At 43.1% G+C, this 24000-nt stretch overlaps 2 protein-coding genes across 12 annotated transcripts in view; one reads left to right on the forward strand and one right to left on the reverse strand.

Annotated features, from left to right (window-relative positions):
* LOC121712352 (kelch-like protein 29) overlaps window positions 1–13740 on the forward strand; it is a 256914-nt gene extending 243174 nt beyond the window's left edge. For 5 of the 6 annotated variants that reach the window (XM_042096580.1, XM_042096579.1, XM_042096578.1 and 2 more), the window contains 2 exons: window positions 6502–6646; window positions 12087–13740. In XM_042096580.1, the coding sequence (XP_041952514.1) occupies window positions 6502–6646; window positions 12087–12270 (329 nt within the window). In that variant the 3' untranslated portion in view covers window positions 12271–13740. The remainder of the gene's footprint in view (window positions 1–6501; window positions 6647–12086) is intronic. The other variant, XM_042096583.1, reaches the window with a different exon arrangement.
* A 1419-nt stretch (window positions 13741–15159) lies between these two features.
* Window positions 15160–24000, reverse strand: part of atad2b (ATPase family AAA domain containing 2B) — a 97257-nt gene continuing 88416 nt past the window's right edge. For all 6 annotated transcript variants that reach the window (XM_042096567.1, XM_042096565.1, XM_042096566.1 and 3 more), the window contains exons 27-28: window positions 23091–23219; window positions 15160–19685 (exon numbers count right to left, since the gene is read on the reverse strand). In XM_042096567.1, coding sequence (XP_041952501.1) covers window positions 19644–19685; window positions 23091–23219 — 171 coding nt within the window. In that variant the 3' untranslated portion in view covers window positions 15160–19643. The remainder of the gene's footprint in view (window positions 19686–23090; window positions 23220–24000) is intronic.

Genomic DNA, 24000 nt, shown 5'->3' on the forward strand with positions numbered 1-24000 from the left:
GTTTTCCTCACACACTAATTTAGCTACCGCACTCCCTGCTGGCAGACAAGCTGTCATGGACATTGGACTACAGAGAGGAGGGGAAGAAGCGGCCGAGCCCTGTGTGTGTCTGTGTGTGTGTGTGTGTGTGTGTGTGTGTGTGTGTGTGTTTATCCCTGTTGTATACCTGTTTATACCTGTGTATGCCTGCAAGTGCTTGTGTCCATGTATTGCACCTGTGTGTGTGTGTGTGTGTGTGTGAGAGAGAGAGAGAGAGAGCGAGAGAGAGAGAGAGAGAGCCTAAATGAGACAGATTGACAAATGAGTGGGAGGAAGAGGAGTGTGAATGGGAAAACCAGCAGGGGTAGATGAAGAGTGACAGTCTCTCCTCTCTTCTCTTCCCCTCTCTTCTCCCTCCTCTCTTCTCCTCTCCTCTCCTTCTCTCTGTGGCACCTCTCCTCCTCTGCCTCCCTCTCTTCTTTCCTCTCTTTCATTATCTTACTCTATCTACTTCCATTAGATTCTTCCCCTCTTCCTCATGCTCAATTCAATTCAGTTCAATTCAAGTGAGCTTTATTAGCATGACATATTTTTTGCATTGTCAAAGCAGGATATTTAAAACAACACCAAAGAACTTTTCCTCTGTCCCACGCATGCTATTTGTGTATCCAGCACCAGCTTAGCAAATAACAATGTCCACAGACAAGGTAGAGAAAGTTGCATGATTTTATAAAAAGTATGATGCATTGCGACATCAGATGCAAGTCAAATTTTTAGTTTCTTATGTCTCAATCCATAGAACTACAGATATGCTACCCGATCTGGCAAACTTACATAGTGCGGTTATAGCCGATAGAGGGTCGTGAAGCGAATGCAGTGCCGTTCACCCTGTTATGAGTTGATGAACCACTGAAACGATTTTGGAAACATTATTTTAAGGTACAAAAACTCTTTGGTGTTGCTTTAAACAAAGGTTTATATTGAGAATGCATGGAGCACAATATGGCCAACACAGATATGTATCCAAGATCAATAATGCTCTCTCTCTCTCTCTCTCTCTCTCTCCCTCTCTCTGTCTGTCCAGTCTTTTCTCATCTATCTCTTCCCCTTTCAACCACGCCCAGAGCCTATTTTCCTTCTCTTCACCTCTGTTGATCTTTCTCTCTCTCACCTTCTCCCAAACCTGTGCTGAAACACACACAGCCTCCACTTCTCTGCTCCATCCATCTGCGCCTGACAGACAGTCAGGGAAATTACACTCAATTAGCAAGGCGGACATAAAAAAAAAAAATCTAATTAAAAGACAAATTCTGTAGATACAAACCCCAGTGGCCTCAGCCTTTGGAGACATGTTTAGATAGATTAAACCCATACAAGGTTAGATGAAAGACCAGAAAACCGTGTTTCCTCACCTGTGAGTTTTGAGTTTTGGAGTTGCATACATCTTTTTTTACCCTTTGATCACTGAGCTTCTTGGTGAGCTGCTGCTGTTTTGATTTCTTTCGCCGTGTTTGCGTAGCTCGCGTCTCTGGCCTGCTTCCACCACCTATCGACTCTCTCCCTCTTAAAGCAAGGAGACAAACTGAGGTAAATCTTACTATGCCAGATGCCATCCAGCAGTAGGGTGATTCGGCTCAGTTCTGCTTTCTGGCCCACTGGCCCTGTGCCAGGTTGGGCTGGGAACATGTATCTGTATCTGTATTATGTAGCTTAAGTCTTTTTACAACTTTGTATTGCTTAATTTTTACTTCTTTTACTCAGACATTATAGTGTTAATTTTGCTCCTTCACCTCTCCTCTCCTGCCTTGTTTTTATTGTTATTGTCAAGTCAAGTCAAGTCACTTTTATATAGCACATTTTTGTATGCATAGAGTGCAACCCAAAGCGCAACACACAAGACACTGACACACAAGACAACTGACACACAAGACAATGCCGGACGGAGCGGCGTAGTCACCAGCGTACCTGTGACACCAAGACATAAACAATCAAATTGACAAAATAACAAATGATACACAAGGCAAAAGATGCCGGACGGAGCGGCCTAATCTCCAGCGTACCCGTGACACCAAGACATACAAGACAGACAACTAACATACAAAAAATAAATAAAAGAAATTAAAAGTAAAAAAATAGTCCAATTGCTTGCATCCAACCGGCTGAAAAATGTCCAAGGGCAATGATGACTTGCATGAGACGGCAACACATGCAGCTGTATCTTTATAACAGACCAACCAGGAGGATTTACTGGCAGTCTGGAGAGCACTGGAAGCACAGAACAGAAGTCATGGGCGATCTTCAGAGCTGCCAACCCTCACGCATTGGTGCAAGAGGGCGTGGAGCCAATCAAATTTTAACAGCGACAGTTTGTTGTTTCCGTAGTTGGTTGTTATCAGAGTTCTTACTCGATCCAGACTCCAGGCCCCTAACGTTAGGTGTTATCATGCATGGCAGCCCGCAGGTCAGCAGCAGCTCGGTGGTCGTGGCAGCGGCAGATCTCTCGCACAAATAAATACAAAAATTGCACAGGACATTACACAAAATAACAAACATTACATAAAAACAAACAAAACCAAGATGACAGGATTGTGTAATTTTATCTTTGTTCCAATTACTTTTAATGGTTCCATATCAATGTTTTATCTGATTTTTATACTTTTATAGTCTTTTACTCTTTCTAATCGCTCAGTCTAGTTTATTCTTTCTTGTTTTATTATTGTAAATTGATTGACCTTAACTGGAAAGAACTTGAAAGCACTGGAATGCCAAACTCCTTTTGTTTTTTAAAAAATGTAAATGTCACTAGACTTCTTTTTGTCCCTGAGCTAAATGGTTTCTCTGAGCCTCCTAAACGAATAGTGTCTAACACGGTATTCGTCACGTCAGCAGACAGCTGTGTTTTGGTCTGGTCTTTGGTTCCCTTTGGGGTGGGAGATAAAAGGGGCTGCAGAAGGAGGCAGGGAGTCCTCACCGCCAATCAACCCAGAAGGGCGTCACACCGCCTGACTCACTGGTGAACTCACCAGGCATCACCGCCACCTCTCTCGCTCTCTCTCTCTGCGGTGTGTGTGTGTGTGTGTGTGTGTGTGTGTGTGTGTGTGTGTGTGTGTGGTCGTTTGTTTTGAAATCTGACGGAAATCTAACCTTTGACTACACTGCAGCTGGTGCTTTGTTCTCTTTCTCTTTATGGATGTGTTTGTAGGCTTTTTTGTTACGAAGCATATCTAATTTTTTGCCACAGCTACCGTGTTTGTGTGTGTGTTGTGTGTGTGTGTGCACATGTGTATGGTCTTTTGTTTTGTTGTGACATCTGAAGCATAACTAGCCATCTCTCGTGCTACAGTTGGTTGCTGTCTGATAAAGATCACCCCTGCAAGAGTGTCACAGCACATGCGATTAATTAAGCTGATGGGCCCTGTAGTCACTGGATAGAACCTTCTTCCTATGAGCACTAATTTGTAAAACATCTGCGATATGTAGATTAGTGAGAGAAGTGATGGCCATGTTGTCTGAACCATCTATCCACTTGATTGTGGATGTTCTTCAAAGGTGAGGGATGTATCACAATGCATCAGAGAGAGAGAGAGAGATGAAGAGAGAGAGAGGCTTGAATCTCTTTCAGATGTTTTCATACATTTGTTTACTTTCTCCAGGGCAAGACAAATGTAAATAAACAAGAGAAATAGGAGAGAAAAGTAAATAAGCTTAAAGGCATGATGCACAGGAATGCAAGGATATGGTTTATGTTTATAATGACTGAATAGCCGCACTCTGGAATAATGCATTACAAGTAGAAGAGTGCATTGCAATGTGAGCTATGTGTACAAGTATGCACAAGAGGCACTACATATCACACCGTTAAAGTAGGCTATGAAATGTTCCTACTGCTGCAAGGCTGGATGAAACAAAGCAGGGAGTTGGAGCCAAGAGTGTGTCTAGATGACTGGTTCTGGTTCTGGCTCCGGTGGTGATTCTACACGGATCCATTACAGGCTCATTGCATAGCACTACTAGTCCACATCTTTGCCCCTATCGGTGAGGTGGATCTGAACCTTTATGTCAGAGTGGATTCTGTGCTTATCTGATTATGTTGTCTTTTCTTCTCTTAAATTAGATTTAGTTTTAAGCTTAATTGTTCTTGCTTCCACCCTTCTTAGTGACTTTGGCGCCGCTGTTGTTGCAGGCAGCTCACTGCGCCGGGATTAGTGTGTGCTTCACCTCACTGTGTGTTCACTGTGTGCTGAGTGTGTTTTACTAATTCACGGATTGGGACAAATGCAGAGACCAAATTTCCCTCACATGATCAAAACAGTATATATACTTACACTATACTTATCCAGTCCAAACCAACGGAGCTGTCAGTCTAGTTCTATACCATTCTCTGCCTTGTGGACCATTATGTCAGATCATTGCTCTGAGCTTGTCTCTGCCTAACAGTGTTTGCCTAGCTGCACGGTTGAGGTCGTATGAAGTATGGCCTATCCCTTTCCATCTGACTGACAATGTTTTAATCATCTCCGTCTGACGGGTAGATGCACACACATGTCGCGCAATAAGACAAGCCGTCTTCCCCATGTTGAATATCAAATGGCGCCCCTGTTGAATAGCCCTCCTTATTTATTCGAGCCATTAAATCCGATGGTTGCCCTGCGCTAGCTCTGCACGCAAACACACACACAAGCGCACACATCTATTTGCAGGAGAGCGTGTCAATCGGCCGACAAAACAAACCCAATGTAGCACTGGCGTTGTGAATTATTCATCGCTGTGATAAATTGGCTCGCCTGGAATCGTTTGGGAGACAATTTCTCCGTCAGCGTGCCTGGCGTGGCGCATTCATAAGTTGGCCATTTTGCGTTGTGCCAAGTTACACTGACGACCTCTTGGTTTTAATATGCATCGACGAGTGTTTTGCTGTCAGTCATTTGCCGTGCCATGAAAGGTGTGATTATTTTTCACCTGCTCAGATGTTTACCCATATATGTGTGTGCGGCTACAGTGCGATAAGGTCCCATCTGCTGGGGGGATCCACCTGACTGCTAACGTTGGGTTGAGGCAGCTGTAGACCATGGCAGAGAAACAGCACAGCTGCCATTTAATCTCAGCCATTGCATTCCTCTGGTCTAACTCCTCATATGTATGTATGCTGAAGAACGGGCATTTTTTAACTTCTCTGAAAGATGAAGCTTGTAGCCCCTCATGATTTAAAAAAATCAAAAAATCCTTTATTTTACCAGGAAGGTTCCATTAAGACAAAATATCTCTTCTTCTAGGGATTCTTTGTCAGGATTGTTTTTCTAGCATATATAGTAGAGAGATTGCATGTAAGAAATATCAAGCGTATAGCATCTTTTTCTTCCCTTAAAGATGAACCCAATATAGTTATATACAGTTCTCTTTATAGAGTTTTTTTCTCCTAGCTCAGGTGTCAGAGAAGCTCCTCGTCCTCACTATTAGAAATAGCATGCACAAGATGGTATCGGTCACCGAGAATACAGCAGATTGACAGGCGAGTTGAGCGTCACTGGCTGTGACTGTGTGAACACAGGGTCATCGGCATACAAACACATACCCACCCATACAACTTTCCCACTCAGTCGCTTAACGAGTCACTAACAACACAGCAAAGTCCTCAAAGGTCTTCAGACTAATAACTTATATTGACCTTAATCTGTCCTTCAAATTCACACTGAACACCTTAATGTGTTTCAAGCAGCTCTTATTTTGTGCACAGACTGCCTTAATGCTCAGTGAGGCTCTCATTAAGTAGTACAGTGTGTACTGTGCCTAATGATGAGCCTCCAGAGACGTGGAGTTAGCAGCAACACATTGCTCAAGTCTTCATCTTTTGGGCAATTTCTTCATCTGACCTTGAGAGACCAATGAGGGGGGTCAGCAGCCTCAAAGACACAACCATCTCAAATGCTAGAAGCTAATCATCAAATCTGTTTATTTCTTTATTTTTCTAGTTTTGTTTTTCATTCCATTGTTCTGTTCTGTCTTTCAGAGTGACATCTGAGAGAAAATGTGTCTCTCTGTTTCCTTCCTCTTATTGCCTGTCCACCTCTCTCTTGTTCCCGTTCTCATTCTCATTCTATCAGTCCTCAAAAGCAGCTTAACTGGCACAGCCATAATGCAGTGTGGTCCTGCCAAAGCGCTGGCTGTGAAGAGACAGATCTCTGCACAAAAAAACTTAATCTCATGGGGGAAACACAAACAAACAAAAGGGGAAACACAAACACACATCCACCCAAATATAATATGTCTATATAGGCATCTCACAAAGCGTCTAGGTATGTACATCCATCCATATGAGTATTGACCACCCATCAGTTCACTCTCTCCATCCATCAACTTTTATCCATCTGCTGATCTATTCATCCATCTACTTCTCTCTGTCCCTTTCTCTCTCTCTCTCTCTCTCTCTCTAGTATCTATGTATCTCTATATCTGTTGTATGCATTAAGTGTGTCCCTGTCTTTTAGTTAATAACTGTGGTGTGTGTGTGTGTGTGTGTTGTAGATAATAAATATGCCCCAGCAGTGAGTCTGAATGGACTGGTCTTCATCCTGGGCGGAGCCTATGCCAGAGCCACCACCATCTATGACCCTGACAAGGGCAACATCAAGGCAGGACCCAACATGAACCACTCCAGACAGTTCTGCAGGTATCTATCTATCTCTCTCTCTCTCTCTCTCTCACACACACACACACACACACACACACACGACAGTTCTGCTGGTATCTCTTTCTCTTTCTCTCTCTCTCACACACTCTCACACATGGTCTCTATCTATCTATCACACACACATTCAACAACAACACACAAAAAACACTCTAGACGGTTTTTCACACATACATGCACACCATTCCAGATAATGGTGGAGACACACACACACACACACACACTCTCTTACAATCGTATCCACACTAAAAGCACTACACTGGCACCCAACAGCGGGTTTTCACTTTCTTGGAAAAAATCGAATCAAATACTGACCCCCTTGAATCAATTTCATTGTTCGAGAGGGAATACATAATTGTCTGGAAAGCCATGATTGTGTTTCAGAAACTGCTCACATAAGATGTACATGAAAGTGTTGAATTGTCAACACAAGTCTTTCTCCACACACACACACACACACACACACACACACACACACACACACACACACACACACATTTCCCTCTGTTTGGCCTCTGTTATGTTTTTCGGGGTTTGTACTCTGGGTGAAAAAGAAATAAAAGAACTTCCCCACCTCTTTACGTCTGTCACACACACACAAACAAACACAGTTCAGCCCTTAGCCCATTCTACAGACGTGTGTGTGTGTGTGGGGGGGGGGGGGGGGGGGGGGGGGTAGCAGTCACAGCACCATGGTAGTCTTCTGTGCTCAAGCAAACGCTTTGTGTTTAGGGACGTTGCGTTGGAGAGTTTTGGAGTGTGTGGGAGAGATGGAAAGAAAGGGATGGAGAGAAGAAACTAAGAGAGATGGAAAGAGGGACGGAGAGAGAGATGGAGAAAAAAAGAGATAAAGAGAGGAGTGTTTTTAAGGGAAAGACAGCAGGGGATAGAGAGAACGTGATGAGGCAGGGATGAGGGAGAGACAGAGCAAAGGGGAAGCGACAGAAAGAGAACAGAAGACAGGAGGGAGAGAGAAAAAGGCAGAGAAAGAGGGGGAGAAAGAGAGGGGAAGAGTTGAAAGAGGGGGAAGAGGCTTTGTCAGGGAGGAGGGACACAGGGAGAGAGAAGCGGTGAGAGACGGGGGGAGAGAAAGAGAGAGGGAAGAGAAGAGAAGAGAAAAGAGAGGAGGAAGAGGCTTTGTCAGGGAGGAGGGACACAGGGAGAGAGAAGCGGTGAGAGACGGGGGGAGAGAAAGAGAGAGGGAAGAGAAGAGAAGAGAAAAGAGAGGAGGAAGAGGCTTTGTCAGGGAGGAGGGACTCAAGCGCAGTCAACTCTAATCTACAGGCAACAGCTGCACCTCTGCTTAACAAACAGCTTTACACAGCGACGCTCACTCGGTGTGTGTGTGTGTGTGTGTGTGTGTGTGTGTGTGTGTGTGTGTGTGTGTGTGTGTGTGCCTTAGTGAGCGAGTAGAGACAGAATGAGAGATTGTGTGTGTATGTGTGTGTGTGAGAAAGGGACAGTGTGTTTGTATGTGCGTGTAAATGTGTGATGTTTGTGTGTGTCTTTCTGTGTGTGGGGCTCTCTAAAAGGAGTCCTCTCTTGTGATAGCTGAATGCAGTGAAAGTGCACACACATACACAGTCTAAAAGAACAAGCTAGCTGTCCTTGGTTGGATGGTCTTTCAATGAAAACAAATTCCTTTTTTGATTGCAAAAGTGCAGTGAATTGGCCACCCTATGTTTTAAAGAGTAACTCAACTGCCCCAAATATCCACACTTTTTCACACATTGATTTTCCCCATCAATATTTCAATCCAATGCCATTTCCAAAGTTTCTTGAAATACAAACACACAATTGGCATTGAAGAAATCCTGTGCTAACATAGTTCAGCTTTTATAGATTTGTTAAAGTAGGCCTACATCTTTATACAACAGAACAATAGTCAGGATTTTCCACTTCTTGTAAAGAAATATACCTTCAAGGGCTGTAGTGCTGGGCGGTATACCGGTTCACACCGTAAACCGGTGTATATTTTCGTTATGATATGAATTTTTAATATACTGCCGTACCTGGTGTATTTGATTAGGCTACACAACGTTTGGAACGCTGCGCCGCGCGACAGTGTTTCAGACGGGACTTTTTTGACGCATGCATGGTGCGACTGCGAGGCAGGCATAGTGAGGGTAAACACAAAACACCTTAAGTTTTTCCCCTGAAGTGGGCCTATGACCCTTAACGCTTAATTTATCCTTAGGTAAGGGGTTTATTTAAGGGTGTTGCACAGAATACCTTAAATTGTTTCTTTAGTTAAGGAAAAACGTTAAGTAATACTGCATTGAAAGGGATTTACCGTCATGAAAATTCTATTGAGATTGTTCAACAGCTGTAACTAGCTGCCTAGTATAGGTGATGTCGTTAGTTAGCAACCCACCGAACACAGTGACGTTTAATGATCTTATCATTCATCTCACCTTAAGAATATTCGCTGAAATTATCCAGGTAGCAAGTAAAGCATGTTATAGACATGAACTGAGCAATTCTAGCTGGCTAGTTAGAAATGATCCTGACTGTCATCAGTGCACCAAAACTTTTTTGTTAATGTTTTGCCTAGCGAACAGAACCGAAGCTCATGGCAGGCTAACAAGACATCTACATCCACATGAAGTTAAAGTTAGCCTAACGTCATGCAAACCACACAATAACAATAAGGCATGTTTCTGATAGGCCTATTTGACAGAGTTAAGCATATTAGCAGAGAGGTTTTATTTTAAATCGTATAATTTTCAAAAAAGTATAATTATTGCAAGTTGCACTACTTTTTGTATTGGTTTTATACGTTTTATTGGTTATATAAGATGTTTGTGAAATTTGCACAGTAAAAGTTCTGTATTTTGACTGCAATTGTCTTTGCATTCTGATTAGATTCTTCATTAGAATCATGAGTGGCTCTTTGTAAACAGCATCATTTTCTGGGGCCATGCAAAACATCATTACCACTAGTGTGGAGTTATTCTACATCATGACAGTAAAATAGACCATCCTTAGTCAATGTACTGCAGCAATTCCTCTCTCAGCCTGTAGAAAATGCTGTGAACATCTGATTATGCATGAAAAAAAAAAAATACCGTCATATACCGTGAAACCGTAAGAATTTTGAAAAATACCGTTATATACATTTTTGGTCATAGGCCCAGCACTAGGCTGTATAGTGCCCAAAAATACTAGTTTGGATATCAGAAAATGAAAAATAAGATGAATCTCTCACATAAATGCTTAACTGTATTTGAGGGATACTCCATAAAGAGAAACGCTGTGTGACACAGAACAAAGATGAGACGCATGTCTCACCTATTAACAGCCTACAGTAAGTAAGGGATAGGCTAATGTATTGTCCCGGCAGAAAATTTTCCCGCTTATTACACGGCTACTTGCCAAAACGAAAAAAGAAACCTAACACAATGAATCTTTAAAAATTATTTTGCTACCGTTTCGTGTCTTCCGCTGACAAAATAAATTTGCCACACAGATAGAACTTGACAGTTTCAGATGTTGCGTGGCAACGTCTTACTAGCTTAGGCCTACTTTCCCTTTCAATGAAATTCCATTGCAATAAGCGAACGGAATTCTTGCGGAGGGATATGAAAGACGTTAATCAACCCGTTGCCATTGACAGCGGTGATTATATACTTTGCTGGTGATTTATGTAAGGGATAATGCCCGACGAGTTGTCCATTATCAGAAATAAATGGACGACGCAGAGGCGTGAACTGTCCCACGCAAAGCGGAGGACGGTGCTTCCGCGAAGTCCATTTATTTCTGATAATGGACGCATCGAAGGGCATTATCCTGTTTATACCATGGCCACTTACGAAATAAATAAATATGAAATCAATTATTAATACTAGATGAGTTTTAGAGCTAAAATCGTTAGTTTTTTCAGCTGTTTATCGCAATGCTGTGGAATGTTGATAAGTTGATTGTTGATAATGCTGCCTTGGTTACCAACTAGTTTGAGCCAGCACAGTGATTTAGAACTGTCATCAGGCAATTCGAACGGAACGTCTTTTTATAGGTGTAGTATATCACTTTTTAAACGACACCCTTTTCAACCTAGACCATGGTATAAGTAGATTTAACATAGGCCCGAACGTTGGGAAGGCCCATTCATGTGAATGGAACTTTCTGCAGCACTCTGAAGAGCCGTGTAATAATACAGTTTTAATAGAGGGAAAAAATACTGTTTCAGATTGGTATTGCTATCGGCAGAAGGTTGTTTTGGACATGAAAAAGTGTCATTAGGGTCGTTTGGGATGAACTGCGGCTGATTGCGCCTGACTTCATACGACAAAATGACCCGCCGGTGTTGGCGCTGCTCTCCACGCGTTGGACGAGCTAGAACCCGCCCTTATGACGTCATTTTAAAGACAGGGCAGTTTGGAAGAAATCTCCCCATGACTAATATGACAAGTTTCGTCTGCTGTTTCCTTATGTTGCAATGTGCAAAAATTAACAAAAATAGAAGGGATACCTTCTTATATGTGATTTCTGCAACAATGGGAGGCTAGCCTACTGAAAGCATTTTGATATTCTGTTATTTTATGTTGGTTAAATAGATGACACACAGAAAAACATTTAATAAACACTGCATTTATGTGCTACAATGCAGGCCTGTTAAATGTATGACAACAATGGTTTATTAAAACTACATCATAGAAATTGATTTAATCAGTCACCATGTCCATTTTAATGAATAAGAAGGACATTTAAACAGTATTTATTGCAAACAATATTCCGGGATGTCTCCCCTGAGTCACATCAGGTGTAGACTGCTCACAGTGTCCGGGACAGTCAGCCGTCTTCTCTAGCTCCTCCTGCTAATTTTGTGAGAAATGGATACAGAAATGTTCACACCCATACCGTTTTTTTTAAATGTAGAATCGGATTCATGCCTCAGTCAGAATAAAAATATGAATATACACATCTCAAGCAGAATAAAACTTCCCGTTTCGATTGGAACTTTAATCGGATTAAAGGGGTGATGTAGTGCATTCCAATCGCCATACGGATTGGTTTCTTTTTGTAACATCCAGCTTTGAGCACCCTTGTGCATGCGATGGGCAATCTGATCATTTAGATATATTAAGATGGAATCACTGGAATAATTTAATTCTGATTAGAAAATAAAAACATGTATTAAAAAGGGGCGATTGTATCGTATTTTGTCTTAGGCCTACGTTTACATAATTTGCAGATGAAAATGTAATTTATAAGCTTGATGAACTGGCATTCTTCTCTCTCTCGCCATCTCCACTGTTTGGATGGACAGACTAGTGTTGACAGATTCTATTGAGAATATAGGCTACCTAACAGTGTGAGAGTATCTGGGTAAATTCAGTGATGGTGATTTTACAAACCATTTAATTTTTTTTTCACTCTCATAATGACTTTCTCTCTCTCGGTCTGTCTGCGGCTGTATTAGTGCGGTGATCCTGGATGGGAAGATCTACTCCACAGGGGGCATCGTGAGCAGCGAGGGGCCGGTGCTGGGCAGCATGGAGGTGTTCGACCCGAGCGCCAACGCCTGGACGCTGCTGCAGAACCTCCCCTGCCCCCTCTTCAGACACGGCTGTGTGGTCATCAAGAAGTACATTCAGAGCGGCTGACCCCCAAACACACACACACACACACAAACTCACATACACACACACCCATACATATACACCAGTTGGCAGCAGACTGTGGTGGGTTCAGTCCAGAGTTTGGGTCAGATCTGTGTCCGAGCTGCTCTGAGACCGAATATCCCCAAGACACACCACAATTGAGTGCCAAACCACTGCTCAGCTTGGCAGGAAGTGACATCAGAGACCTACCATAGTCTTCTTTTTTGCTCTCCTGTTGTATGTGTGTGACAGGAAGTGACATCATAGGCCTGGTCAGGTCTCCAAACCCTAGCTACTGCAGTTACCAGGAAGTGGTCTCAGAACCTCCCCACCATCACCATCACCGCCACACAGGAATCGACACCAGCCAGCCCCGGTGTTACCTGAAACCTTTTCCGTCTGGGAGGGACCTTCATCCTGAGGCAACACGATACTGCATCTCTTCTCTGTTCCTTCCTCAACTCTGCTGGATGTAGCAGGCCACAGGAGTCCTTTCCACAGTGTGTGTGTGTGTGTGTGTGTGCGCAGAGGTCAACTGCAGAGGCAGTGTCATTCAAGAATTGGACTTCACACGCATCAAAGGACTCCTCGAGAATGAAGTGGCGGTGATCACTGTACCTGATAGGCCACAAATGTGTGTGTGTGTGTGTGTGTGTGTGAGTGGCAAGGGGATGTTAGCCTGGGGAACACAGGGTTGAGACATTTCTTTCAAACATATCAGGAACTGAACTCTGAACTTTCTTTACTGTGACCTTTTCTAAAACGTACTCCTGAATCTGAAGCACAAGTGACCAGTGTCTGGAGGAAGAGGAGGAGATTCTTCACTCCAGGGCTTTGTCTAACTGTCTGCCCTCTTTCACATAAGGATGCCCATCTGTCTGTCCCACTGACCCGTTCTAATCTACATTTCTGCAGGATCGGTCTCTCTGACAGCGCTGTGACCAATTCCAGCTTTCTGCTTGTCTGATACATATTTGCCTCAGTCAGATAGACATCTTTCTGTTTGCCTGCATTCCTCTCCAACCAATTTGTCCGTCTGTTTAATCAATTTAGTCGTTTTTGATCTGCCTTACTCTTTGATACGTTTCTTTTTCTAATGTCTTTCTGTTTAAATGTTTCCTAAAATGCCCTCCCGCTTCTGTCAGATTTGCCATTTCTTTACCTCTCTCTGTTCCATCTTTACAACAAGGGGGCGGGGCCTATGGAGCGCAAGAGTCCAATCACAGCAAACTCCAGAACAGGTCCGGCCCAGATGTGGCTCTGATTTGGCCCAAATGTGTTCCACTGACGGCTGCCTGGGCGAGCCATACCATGTATATTTTGTGAAGGAAATAATCTGTATATTTTAAAAGCCAGAGGGTTATTCTGTATAAACGTTTTTAGACATTGAATAGGGATGATGGACTTCAAAAAAAATGTCTGTAAATCTGTATCCAAAAATTTACATAAATTGTTAAGGCCTAAACAGTAATACATACCCTTGATTCTAAAAAAGTTTTAAAGCTTCTATTTTTTTTGCAGTGTCATTTTTCTTTTATTTGTACAAGAAAACAAGCAACCAAAAACAAACTAAACAAACAAAAAAATCCTGTCCAAAGTGCAGATGGAAATCCTTCTCTGGCGAGGGTGGATCTGTTGTGGTGTCTATTCTTGGTATCTAACCCACATTCAAAACGCCGTCCTAATGAAGGAGCACATCTTGCACCCTTCTCACGAGGGAGCAGGTTGAACTCTGCCATACAGAGTGTAACGGTGTCTGAGACGGTGTATTGGTCTGTGGTGGTGCTGGTGAAAAATGTGTTGTTTTTTTTTTTTGTAATTATTTGCAGAGATGGGCTCAGTGCCGACTGGGTCCCAGGTGTGAAGACGGCCTGAGGTGATTTCACAAACCCAGGCCCTATCTTTGCTCCCACTAATTTCCGAGCATCTTCTCTCTGTCCTATCGAATAAAAGTAAAAAACACCCCAAAAAGCCCAGACATTTGTCCCAGGACAAATTTGGAAGTATACAGATATATTATACAGCAGTTTACCGGTCAAACTATTTATAAATATCTGATTGGACCAGAGAAATTCCAGTGGCAATATCCCGGGACATGATGCCAAGACTAAGATTGTTTTTTTATTATTTTGCTTTAATTATACAATATGTGTACACAGTATACAAACCTATAGTTTATAGATCTGTATAATGTATCGCGATCGTATTAGAAACCATACACAGAAATAGGAATGCAAAATCTCAATGTATAAGAATGTATATATAAAAAATAAGTTCTATTTTTTACGTGCACATACTAGAGGGAGGTGAGGAGAATTTCACTAAATTCAACCAAAACAGAGATGTATTATAATCAGGAACTACACCTTTCACAGGTTTTGCTTGACTTCACGATCAGCATCTCTTTTGATTGTTGCAATTGGCGTTTGAAACACACTATTGCTACAGACAGAGACACAGAGACACACACACACCAACAAGTGGGACTACAGACCTTCACGCCATCATGCAACATTAACCAAAGTGATACCAAACTGCAACATCCGAATTCTGAGCCGTATCCAGAGGATTATGTACCAGGAGCGAGATATACAAAATGGAAGCAAATCAGACAAGTACCTTTTACATGATATGAACACACAGACACCAGGATGGACCCTCTTCTTCTCCACTGGAGAACGAAGGTGATTAAAGTGGTTGACGAGGTGACGAGTCCCTTTTATAACATGCTAAACACGAACACGATTCAAAACACAGTTTGCCGTAATCTGAATGAAAAGTCGCAACCTTGTATTTAGGAACCCAAATGCATTTTATTGATTCACAAGCCAGGTGTTTAGTGCAAAATAAAAAAAATGAGGTCGTACAAAACAAAGTGAAAGTGGAAAGCGCTTTAACGTAGACAACAATTTTGCACCTTTATTTCAAGTATGTCACAGCAGTTTTTAATTTTGGAAAATTACAGTAAAATGTTTGCAATTCACCTCATAGAACTCAAGAGTAATGCTGGGAGAGGAGAGGATATTTTAGGTGTTTATATAAGCAACTCTATGAAAAGGGAAAAAAAAACAATAATTCATAAATGATAATCAGAATAAAAATATCTGGCAAATGCTACAAAACAACAACAGAAAAAAAAAATCCCCCACAAAACTACAATATCAGTCAAACATCACCTAATAATAGGATGTTACGTTGAAATTCAAAAGAAAAAACAGAAAGACAAAGCGAACAAACAAACGTTCTGCCTACTGGACCAAGCACTTGTGCAGACACCTCTGTTGCAACGATCAATGTTTTTGTTTACTCGTCTGCCTAGGGCATCACCGTGGGATACCGACTCCAAGTGAGATTCAGACAGGTGAGTTTCCGACGGCTTTGGCTGCAGCTTTGGGCCACATGCGGATTCACTTTTGAAAGCCAGACAGAAACCAGTGAGGATCAGGACTGGTTCAGACAGAGACCAGTGAGGATCAGGACTGGTTTGGACTGGTTCAGGTCTGGTCCAGGACTGGCCTAGCGTCCCTATGGTGGATTTTGGCAGCTGTGTCTAAAAAAAAAAAGACTAAGCTCAACCTCCTAAGGAGGAAAAACTAGAGTCTGCATTCTGTCACATCCAATGACAGATTTCATTATGTAATGAAACATAAAGAGTTAATGTGTGTGTGTGTGTCTCTGTGTTTGTATGTGTGGTGTGTGTGTGTGTTGCCCTCAATAAACAAGACATACGGCACCATCCAAACACCTACTACACTGACAAGAATGAGCCATAAAAGGAAGAGAATGATAAGCAAAACACACACACACTCACAGATGACATGCAATGATTAGATTAGAGCTGTTATGTCCAGGTGAGAATGTTAGTGATTAGTATGTAAGTATGTGTGTGTGTGTGTGTGTGTGTGTGTGTGTGTGTGTGTGTGTGAATGAAAGGGGAGAAAGTCAGAATCACAGTAGTAAACAGAGCACTACACTAACACAGGGTCTATACTGGTGGACGTGCTATGCATACGTGTGTGAGAGTTTGTGTGTGTGTGTGGTCACTATCAAATTCAAAATCACATTGGCTTGATACTCAGCATCGTCCTGTCCAGCAGTTACCGAAAAGCAAACAAGGACAAAAAAAAAAATTCAGAAGAGAAAATCATATCGTCGTCAATGTCATAATAATTACAAAGGAATAAATAGACCATTCCGAGATGGCGTCCGACCATGTGTCAGATCTGACCAACAGTCAGTCGCCATCGGTTACTGCAGTAGACACCTGAGACCATGTAAACCTCTGACCAGCTTCTCCTCGAGCAAAAAAAAAAAAAAAAAAATGCAAACAATCAAACATACAAACAAAAACACCTGCTACACCAATGTGCTTCTTCACCGTTCAGCACAAAGTTTTCAAACTCCAGTAACAATTATTTCTCCAATTAGTTGCCTTTTTTAAAAAAAGTACAAAAACGTTAAATGTATATCTGCCTGTAAAACGCCGCGTAATAATTATCCTGTTAATAAATATCACAAAGAGAGTGAAAGAGAGAAAGGACAAAAGTGTGGGAAAAGGCTGTCTTCATGCTGACGGACCAGAGGAGCATGAGGGACCTATGGGGACTTTAGGCAGTGTGTGTGTGTGTGTGGGACAGAAACAAAAAGGTAGGTTTTAACATTTTACAAAAAAAGAGAGAGGGATGTCCACACCATACATACGTATCTACTTCCGTCTACAGGTGCCTCTGTATCTTCTCTGGCTCATATGCGTACATAAAAACAAAAACAACAACAAAAGAGGAATCCTGTCATTTGTACAGCAGCTGGGTTTGTAATTTGAGTGTGGGTCTTGCACCAAGTGTGTGTTGCATGAGTATACACTGGACTTGTTTTTACTATGGTGTCCCAGCTTCGATGTTTCTGAGCTGCAAGAGATGCCTATTTAAAACCTCTGAAGCACGCACGCATATGCATATGCACGCACACACACACACACACACACACACACACACATACATACACACACATACATACACACACACACACACTTTAAACTCTCTACTCTCTATGGTTAACCCAGAGGTTAGATGAGGTAGCCATGTGTTCCCTCCTTCTTGCTCTCATTCTCTCTCTAGGCTTCTCTATCCCTCTCTCCTTCTCTCATTCTGTCTCTAGGCTTCTCTCTCTCCATCCCTCTGTCTCTAGGCTTCTCTCTCTCTCTCTCTCCATCCCTCTCCATGTGTAAGTGATTCTAGAGGCTGTCGTTAGACATGTTGTGCATCTGCAGTCAGGAATATTTCAGCTTTCCTATGAAAGAGTGAATGCGGGGTGCTAGATGTCGCACACACATAGCCCTTGGGACCCCTGGGACAGAGTAGCTAAGAGGAGGGTCAGAACTACATCAGCTCTGGGCCGCCACCGCCCAGCGAGAGGGACAACTTCTCAACCCCTCAGCCTACGCTCCGCAACACACAGCAAAACTCACTAGAGAAGAACAATGAGACAGCGAGGGGGAGGGAGGGGGAGAGAGAGAGAGAGAGAGAGAGAGAGACATAGATGTATGTCACCAGCCAACAGAAAATAATGCTTCTTTCAATACCTGATGTGATCTAATCTACACTGTAGAAATAACCATATCACCAATGCGTGTTTGTGTGTATGTGTTTAGCACTAGCTTAATCATGAGCACTGAAAATTACCTATAATCTTAATGCCTCTAAATAGACTGGTCTCTACATACCAGCACCTACATCACTTTGCCATGTCAGGGCCAGATCAGGGTCAGTTCTGGGCCACAGCTCAAACTCTGCAGGACAACCAGCACACCCTTTAGCACCGTCTGCATATAGAGCTGACACCAATATCTGTCGGTGTGAGAGCATGTGTGTACACACGCATGGGTGTCTATGGCGGAGGCAAGATGGCAATGACATGGGTTTTCACTGAGCTGGAGAAAGTGTGTGTTTGTGTGTGTGTGTGTGTGTGGTGAGAGAGAGAGAGAGAGAGAGAGAGAGAGAGAGAGAGAGAGAGAGAGAGAGTGTGCATGAGTGTCACTCTACTATGTGTGTATGAGTGAGTATCTGCATGTGTTATAGACAGTTATCAACCTGTTAGCCTGGCTAGGTTGGATAACCCACCAATAGGAGCAGAGGTCATCAGCTAAAGGTCATACCAAGGTCATGTGAAGGTCACAGGGTTAGAGGTCACAACCATTTAGAGGTGATGATTCTTGTTTAGACCGACTCCACAGCTCAAACAAAAACAATGTCTCCAAAAAAGAATTGCAACTACTCTCTTCTCTCTCTTTAGATATAAATCCCAGGACCTTGAAAGCTTACCAATATGGAAATAAAGAATAGCTGAAGCACTCTTCGTTTAATGCTTTTTTTTTTGTGACAGGGTGGCTGATTAAAACCACTCCACGCCTTGAAGGGGAGACTGTGATGGCTACGAAAAACTGGTACCCAAAGACTTTTTTTTTTTTGTTTCTTCTTAAAATTCACAAGTAAAATGATCAACAGTTCTATTCTTGAAGCTACCAAACAGTTTTGACGTTGAAAAAATCTACAGAGTTAAAAGATTACGGGAGAGACCGGTGGAAGGGACTGATTGGATAAAGAGGGGTTTGTCTGGACAATGATGATGTCACAAACCACTCCACCCTTCCACCTCATTCGCAAAAAGGATTTTCCAAATGCTGGTGAGAATCTGTGCCTCTGTGTGTGTGTGTGTATGTGTATGTATGTGTGTGTGTGGTGTGCGTCTGGATACTTGGGAGGTCTCGTCATCACAACAGAGGCAGGCTCGTGCTGAGACATCACACAGTCCTGCACATTGTTCCTTTTGGTGTTTTTGTTTTTGTTTTTGTTTCTTTCTTTCTTTCTTTTTCTTCTCCCTTTCTTTTTTGTCTGTGGAAAAAAAACGAAGGAGCAGCAAACAGAACGATAGCACCCAGAAGCACCCAGTAGCACCCAATAGCACCAAGAATGCTAGTCAGCATTAATGTATTTGTGAGTGTGTGTGTATGTGTGTGTGTGTGTGTGTGTGTGTGTGTGTGTGAGAGAGAGAGAATGAGCATGAAAGACTGAGCTGAGTTTGGTTCTGTAGACTGATTCTATCCAGAGTACCTGAGACGATAGCACCAAGTTCGCCATTTCCTTTTCTCCTCGTTTGTGGGTCTTGCTCGCCCCTCCATTTTTGTTTGTCACACGTTGTCTGTGTGTTGTTGTTGTGTTTATTTTTCTCTTCTCTTTCCCCCCTGTTAAGACTGAAACAGTACACCTGCACACCTCGGCAACCAGAGGGTGTGGCTCAGTGGGTAGGGAGGGGGTGTGGCTCAGTAGGCTGGTCTCCTCTCGGATTGGAGAGTTCGTGGTGCAGTCAGACCACACCTCTTACAGGAATGTTTCAAAATGCCGCACGCGCCTCTCCATCGCCTGCAGGCACAAACATAAACAAACAAACATAAACAAACAAACAAACAAACAAACACATAAATAACACTCAACCACACACTGTTACAAATAATGATCCACATTAAGGTGTCCTTAGCAACCACCAGCTACTGAATAAGGCATCAAGACCAAACATCCATCTTCAGATGATGTCAAACTAAAAGAATATCAAATAGTGATGTTTATACAGGTTCTTGATGTTGACTAGGTCATTTCATATTAAATCAATTATAATTGAATCAATTTCATCTAATTAAAACTTTAAATAAAAATGCAACACAAATCAGAATGCAATTTCAATGCCACCAACCTCATCTTCAGCAAACATTTGGTAATATTAACAAACATAAATATTCAACAACACTAATGATGAAGATTCAATGGACTAAAACATGTTTTATGTACTACAATATTATTTATACATTAACTTAACAACTTGAGTGTTATCTAATTAACTGTCCAGCCATGGGGTAGCGGCATGAGGTGTGTGTGTGTGTGTGTGTGTGTGTGTGTGTGTGTGTGTGTCAGAGGGTGGGGCCACATAGTATGCCTGCTGGGTATTTCACAAACCAGACTAAAAGATTATGAGCAAGGCTGCAAGAAAGATCAATTCCCAGACATGGGATCTTTCGAGCTGTTTCAGATTTGGGGGGTTTATTGGTTGTGCTCTTCAGTCACCTAGCTAACTTGCACTGTGAAATAAAAATTGATTCTAGAACAAGTGAACGAGGACACAAACAAAAATACTGATACTTACTGACACAAGTTATATACACACACACACACACACTTTATGATTTCAGTCCCTCAACAGTTTAAGCCTCTCTCTATCTCTATCTGAGTGACACATGGTGGCGTGGCAGGAGCGGATGCTGGTCGAGTGCCTCTTTCACTCTCTCACACACACACACACACACACACACAGACACACACACACGTGGCTGAGTGCTTCTTTAAGTGTTATTCACATGCTAATTTGGACAAATGGAATTTTAAGTGGGCGCTACTCTGCAGCTTTCTTACGGGGTGAAAAAGGCAGAAATGATAAATGGAATCTGCTGCTCTGCCAAAATGGAAGCTGGTAATTAATTCATATGAAGGCTTCTGTGCCCAGGCATTATCATTAAACACATTCAAATAAGAGACCTGGTGTGTGTGTGTGTGTGTGTGTGTGTGTGTGTGTAAGAGAGAGGGAGATGGAGAGAAAGAGAGAGGCGTGTGTCCATCCATCTGTGTGAGTGTGTGTCTGCACACAGACATGAGAAACTTGGAGGACATCTGTGCGAAAGAGAATGATAGAATGACTGTCCTGCATTTGAGTGTGGGTATTGATATTTGTATGACAGTGTACGAGTGCTGCTATCTTTGGGTTTACAGTCTGTGTGTAATGATGTCTGTGAACATGAGTGTGTGTGTCTGTGACCGCAGACCTTTTCTTTCAGTTAATAAACACAAACACACACAGGCCCTTGGCACTCCAGGTACATTGGAAGGGGCTCTTTACCCTACAACAGCTGAGTGCCGACACACACACACCCAGCAAATAACCTTTGGATCTGACATCCCCCCCCCCCCCCCCCCCCCCACACACACACACAGACACACACATCCGCTCATGCTCATACACCCACAACCACCAATCAACTAACCACCCAACCAACCAACCACACACACACACACACACACACACACACACACACACAGAGGAGCTGAAGTAGCCTAGTGTAGCGGTGGAGCTTTCTTATGCAGTGGGGCGGCCCACATTACCCGCACCTCATCTGAGAACAGCAAACATAATTTCCCAAGAGTACCCCCCCCACCCCCACCCCATACACCCCCACACCCCCAACCTAATTTTCGTGTTGCCAAGCAGCAACTAGGGTGGAGGGGGCTTTTTTCAGTTCTCTCTCAGATGCCCTTCAACTCTCTACAGACACACACACACACTAAACTAGCCAATGAACTCCCTCTACGTGTGCAGGTACTTGGAAACACTTATTCTCCTGTGTGTGTGTGACGAGCACAAGTGTGTGTGTCTCCGGAGTGGTCACACACTGTTGAAGGACTGTTGACACACACATACACACACACACACACACACACACACACACACACACACACACACACACACACACACACACAGAGTCAAGTCCCGCTGGTGTGTGTGTGTGGTTATACAACAAGGCACTCTCGCTCTAACACACAACTCACACACATAGCTTTCTGTACATCACATAGCTAATGTCACACACACACGCACGCACGCACGCACAGAGCAACATCTGCAACCTCCAGTTAGAGCAGTTGTCCCACAGGCCCAACCACACCCCAGGAGTTCGCTCTGTGGATACGGAGGTGGGTGCAGATAACCCCCTGTCCTGTCTGTATGGCTGGGGCCGTGGAAGGCTTCTCAGAGGCCCTCTTTAAGATCAGCTGTTTGTGTGCAGATGATTAATGTATACTTGCTCAGGTGAGGGGAGAGAACCTGCAGGAGGAATTCTAAACACACATGCAAAAACACACACACACACACACAAACACACACACACACACACTTCTAGCTCATGGAACTCAATGCTGTTTATTTGTCTGTTTCAACACAATTAAAGTGCTTGTTAATGTGTAGTTAATGAGCATCAGCGAACCACCAACAATCCAGCTGTGTTCTAACATTAGCTTCCCAGCTAACACTCTTACATGCAGCTGTGTCCTAACATTAGCTTCCCAGCTAACACTCTTACATGCAGCTGTGTCCTAACATTAGCTTCCCAGCTAACACTCTTACATGCAGCTGTGTCCTAAAATTAGCTTCCCAGCTAACACTCTTACATGCAGCTGTGTCCTAACATTAGCTTCCCAGCTAACACTCTTACATGCAGCTGTGTTCTATCATTAGCTTCTCAGCTAACACTCTTACATACATGCTGTTAACTGCTGATAAGGTCGCCTGTTTAAAGAGTTGTGTCTCCATGATAGACTTTGTTGTGATATGAACAAAGTTGTTAATTTGCATGCATGAGTATTAAACTTAATTTGCGCTGCGGTGTTGATGATGCTTTAGTGAACAACGAGCTGAACTGTCATTCAGCCGTACGTGTCGTAATATTGTTCTAATTCACTTACGGAGGCGAGGGGTGGGTCTGTTGTGTGTGTGTGTGTGTGTGTGAGACAAGGAGACAAGTAGGCTACCCTGGTTGTGTCAGTTTTCTGCCTCTTCATGTAACTAACGAAAGAAGACCATATCCATATCTACATGACATAGTAACAAAATAGAAATGTAATGTGGCGGGCACACTATGGGGGCACAGCTTTTATTTGAGGGGACGTTCAGCCCTAATAGACAGTAGTGTGTGTGTGTGTGTGTGTGTGTGTGTGTGTGTGTGTTACCTCTATGAGCTGTGTCTTGTTGTAGTCCCTGCGGTGAAGGTAGATGGCTTGGCTGAGTTGAGAGTAGAGTCTTTCCAGTTCGTCAACACTGAACCCTGCAGTCTTCAAGACCACCTCATCCAGCAGAGCCTGAATTAGATTACAGACGTTAGCTACAAATACACACAACCATCGGGTTAACAGCCAGATGTTTCATACATGCAAAAAGGCATACTGAAGTTATTAGGGGAAAAAAACATACCAACGTGTCAAAAAACCCAGCACATCTGTCTGTCACAGGTGGAAACTAGAGAGGTCAGGAAATTGCAGACCCTGCACCCACCCACATGTGAACCAAAAACCAAGAGACTAGTCGTCTCAAAAAACGTTCTTCAAAAAGTGTTGCTGGACCGAAATGAAGGACGAATGTGGGCAGTTGTGTTCTGTCAGCTCTGGAAAGTCATCTTAAGTTTCTACACTCACGCATTGGTTGACACATTGGTTCAGTCACATTTAGACTTATTACTGGCAGAGAAGCAGTTTAGGCCCTCTGCTGCACAGAGGCTCAGGCCCACACACAATCACACATGAATGCACAGAGAAATTCACATATAATCACACTTTCCGACACACATTTTCTGTCACACACACACACCCTTTCTGCCACACACACACACACACACACAGGCTCCTCGAGCTGTAAAGTGTCCAGGGGTCAGACCTCATGTCAGACCCAATCAGCATCATGGTGACAGTCTCCTAACAGGGAGCCTTAATTACCTGCATATGCCACTAACACTGACACACGTGTCTGTGTATCTCTGTGTGTGTGTGTGTATGTCTCTGTGTGTGTGTATGTGTGTGTGTGTGTGTGTGTGTGTGTGTGTGTGTGTGTGTGTGTGTGTGTGTGTGTGTGTGTGTGTGTCTCAGT

Source organism: Alosa sapidissima, chromosome 6 (assembly GCF_018492685.1).
Source record: "Alosa sapidissima isolate fAloSap1 chromosome 6, fAloSap1.pri, whole genome shotgun sequence".
Taxonomy (NCBI): Eukaryota; Metazoa; Chordata; class Actinopteri; order Clupeiformes; family Clupeidae; genus Alosa; species Alosa sapidissima.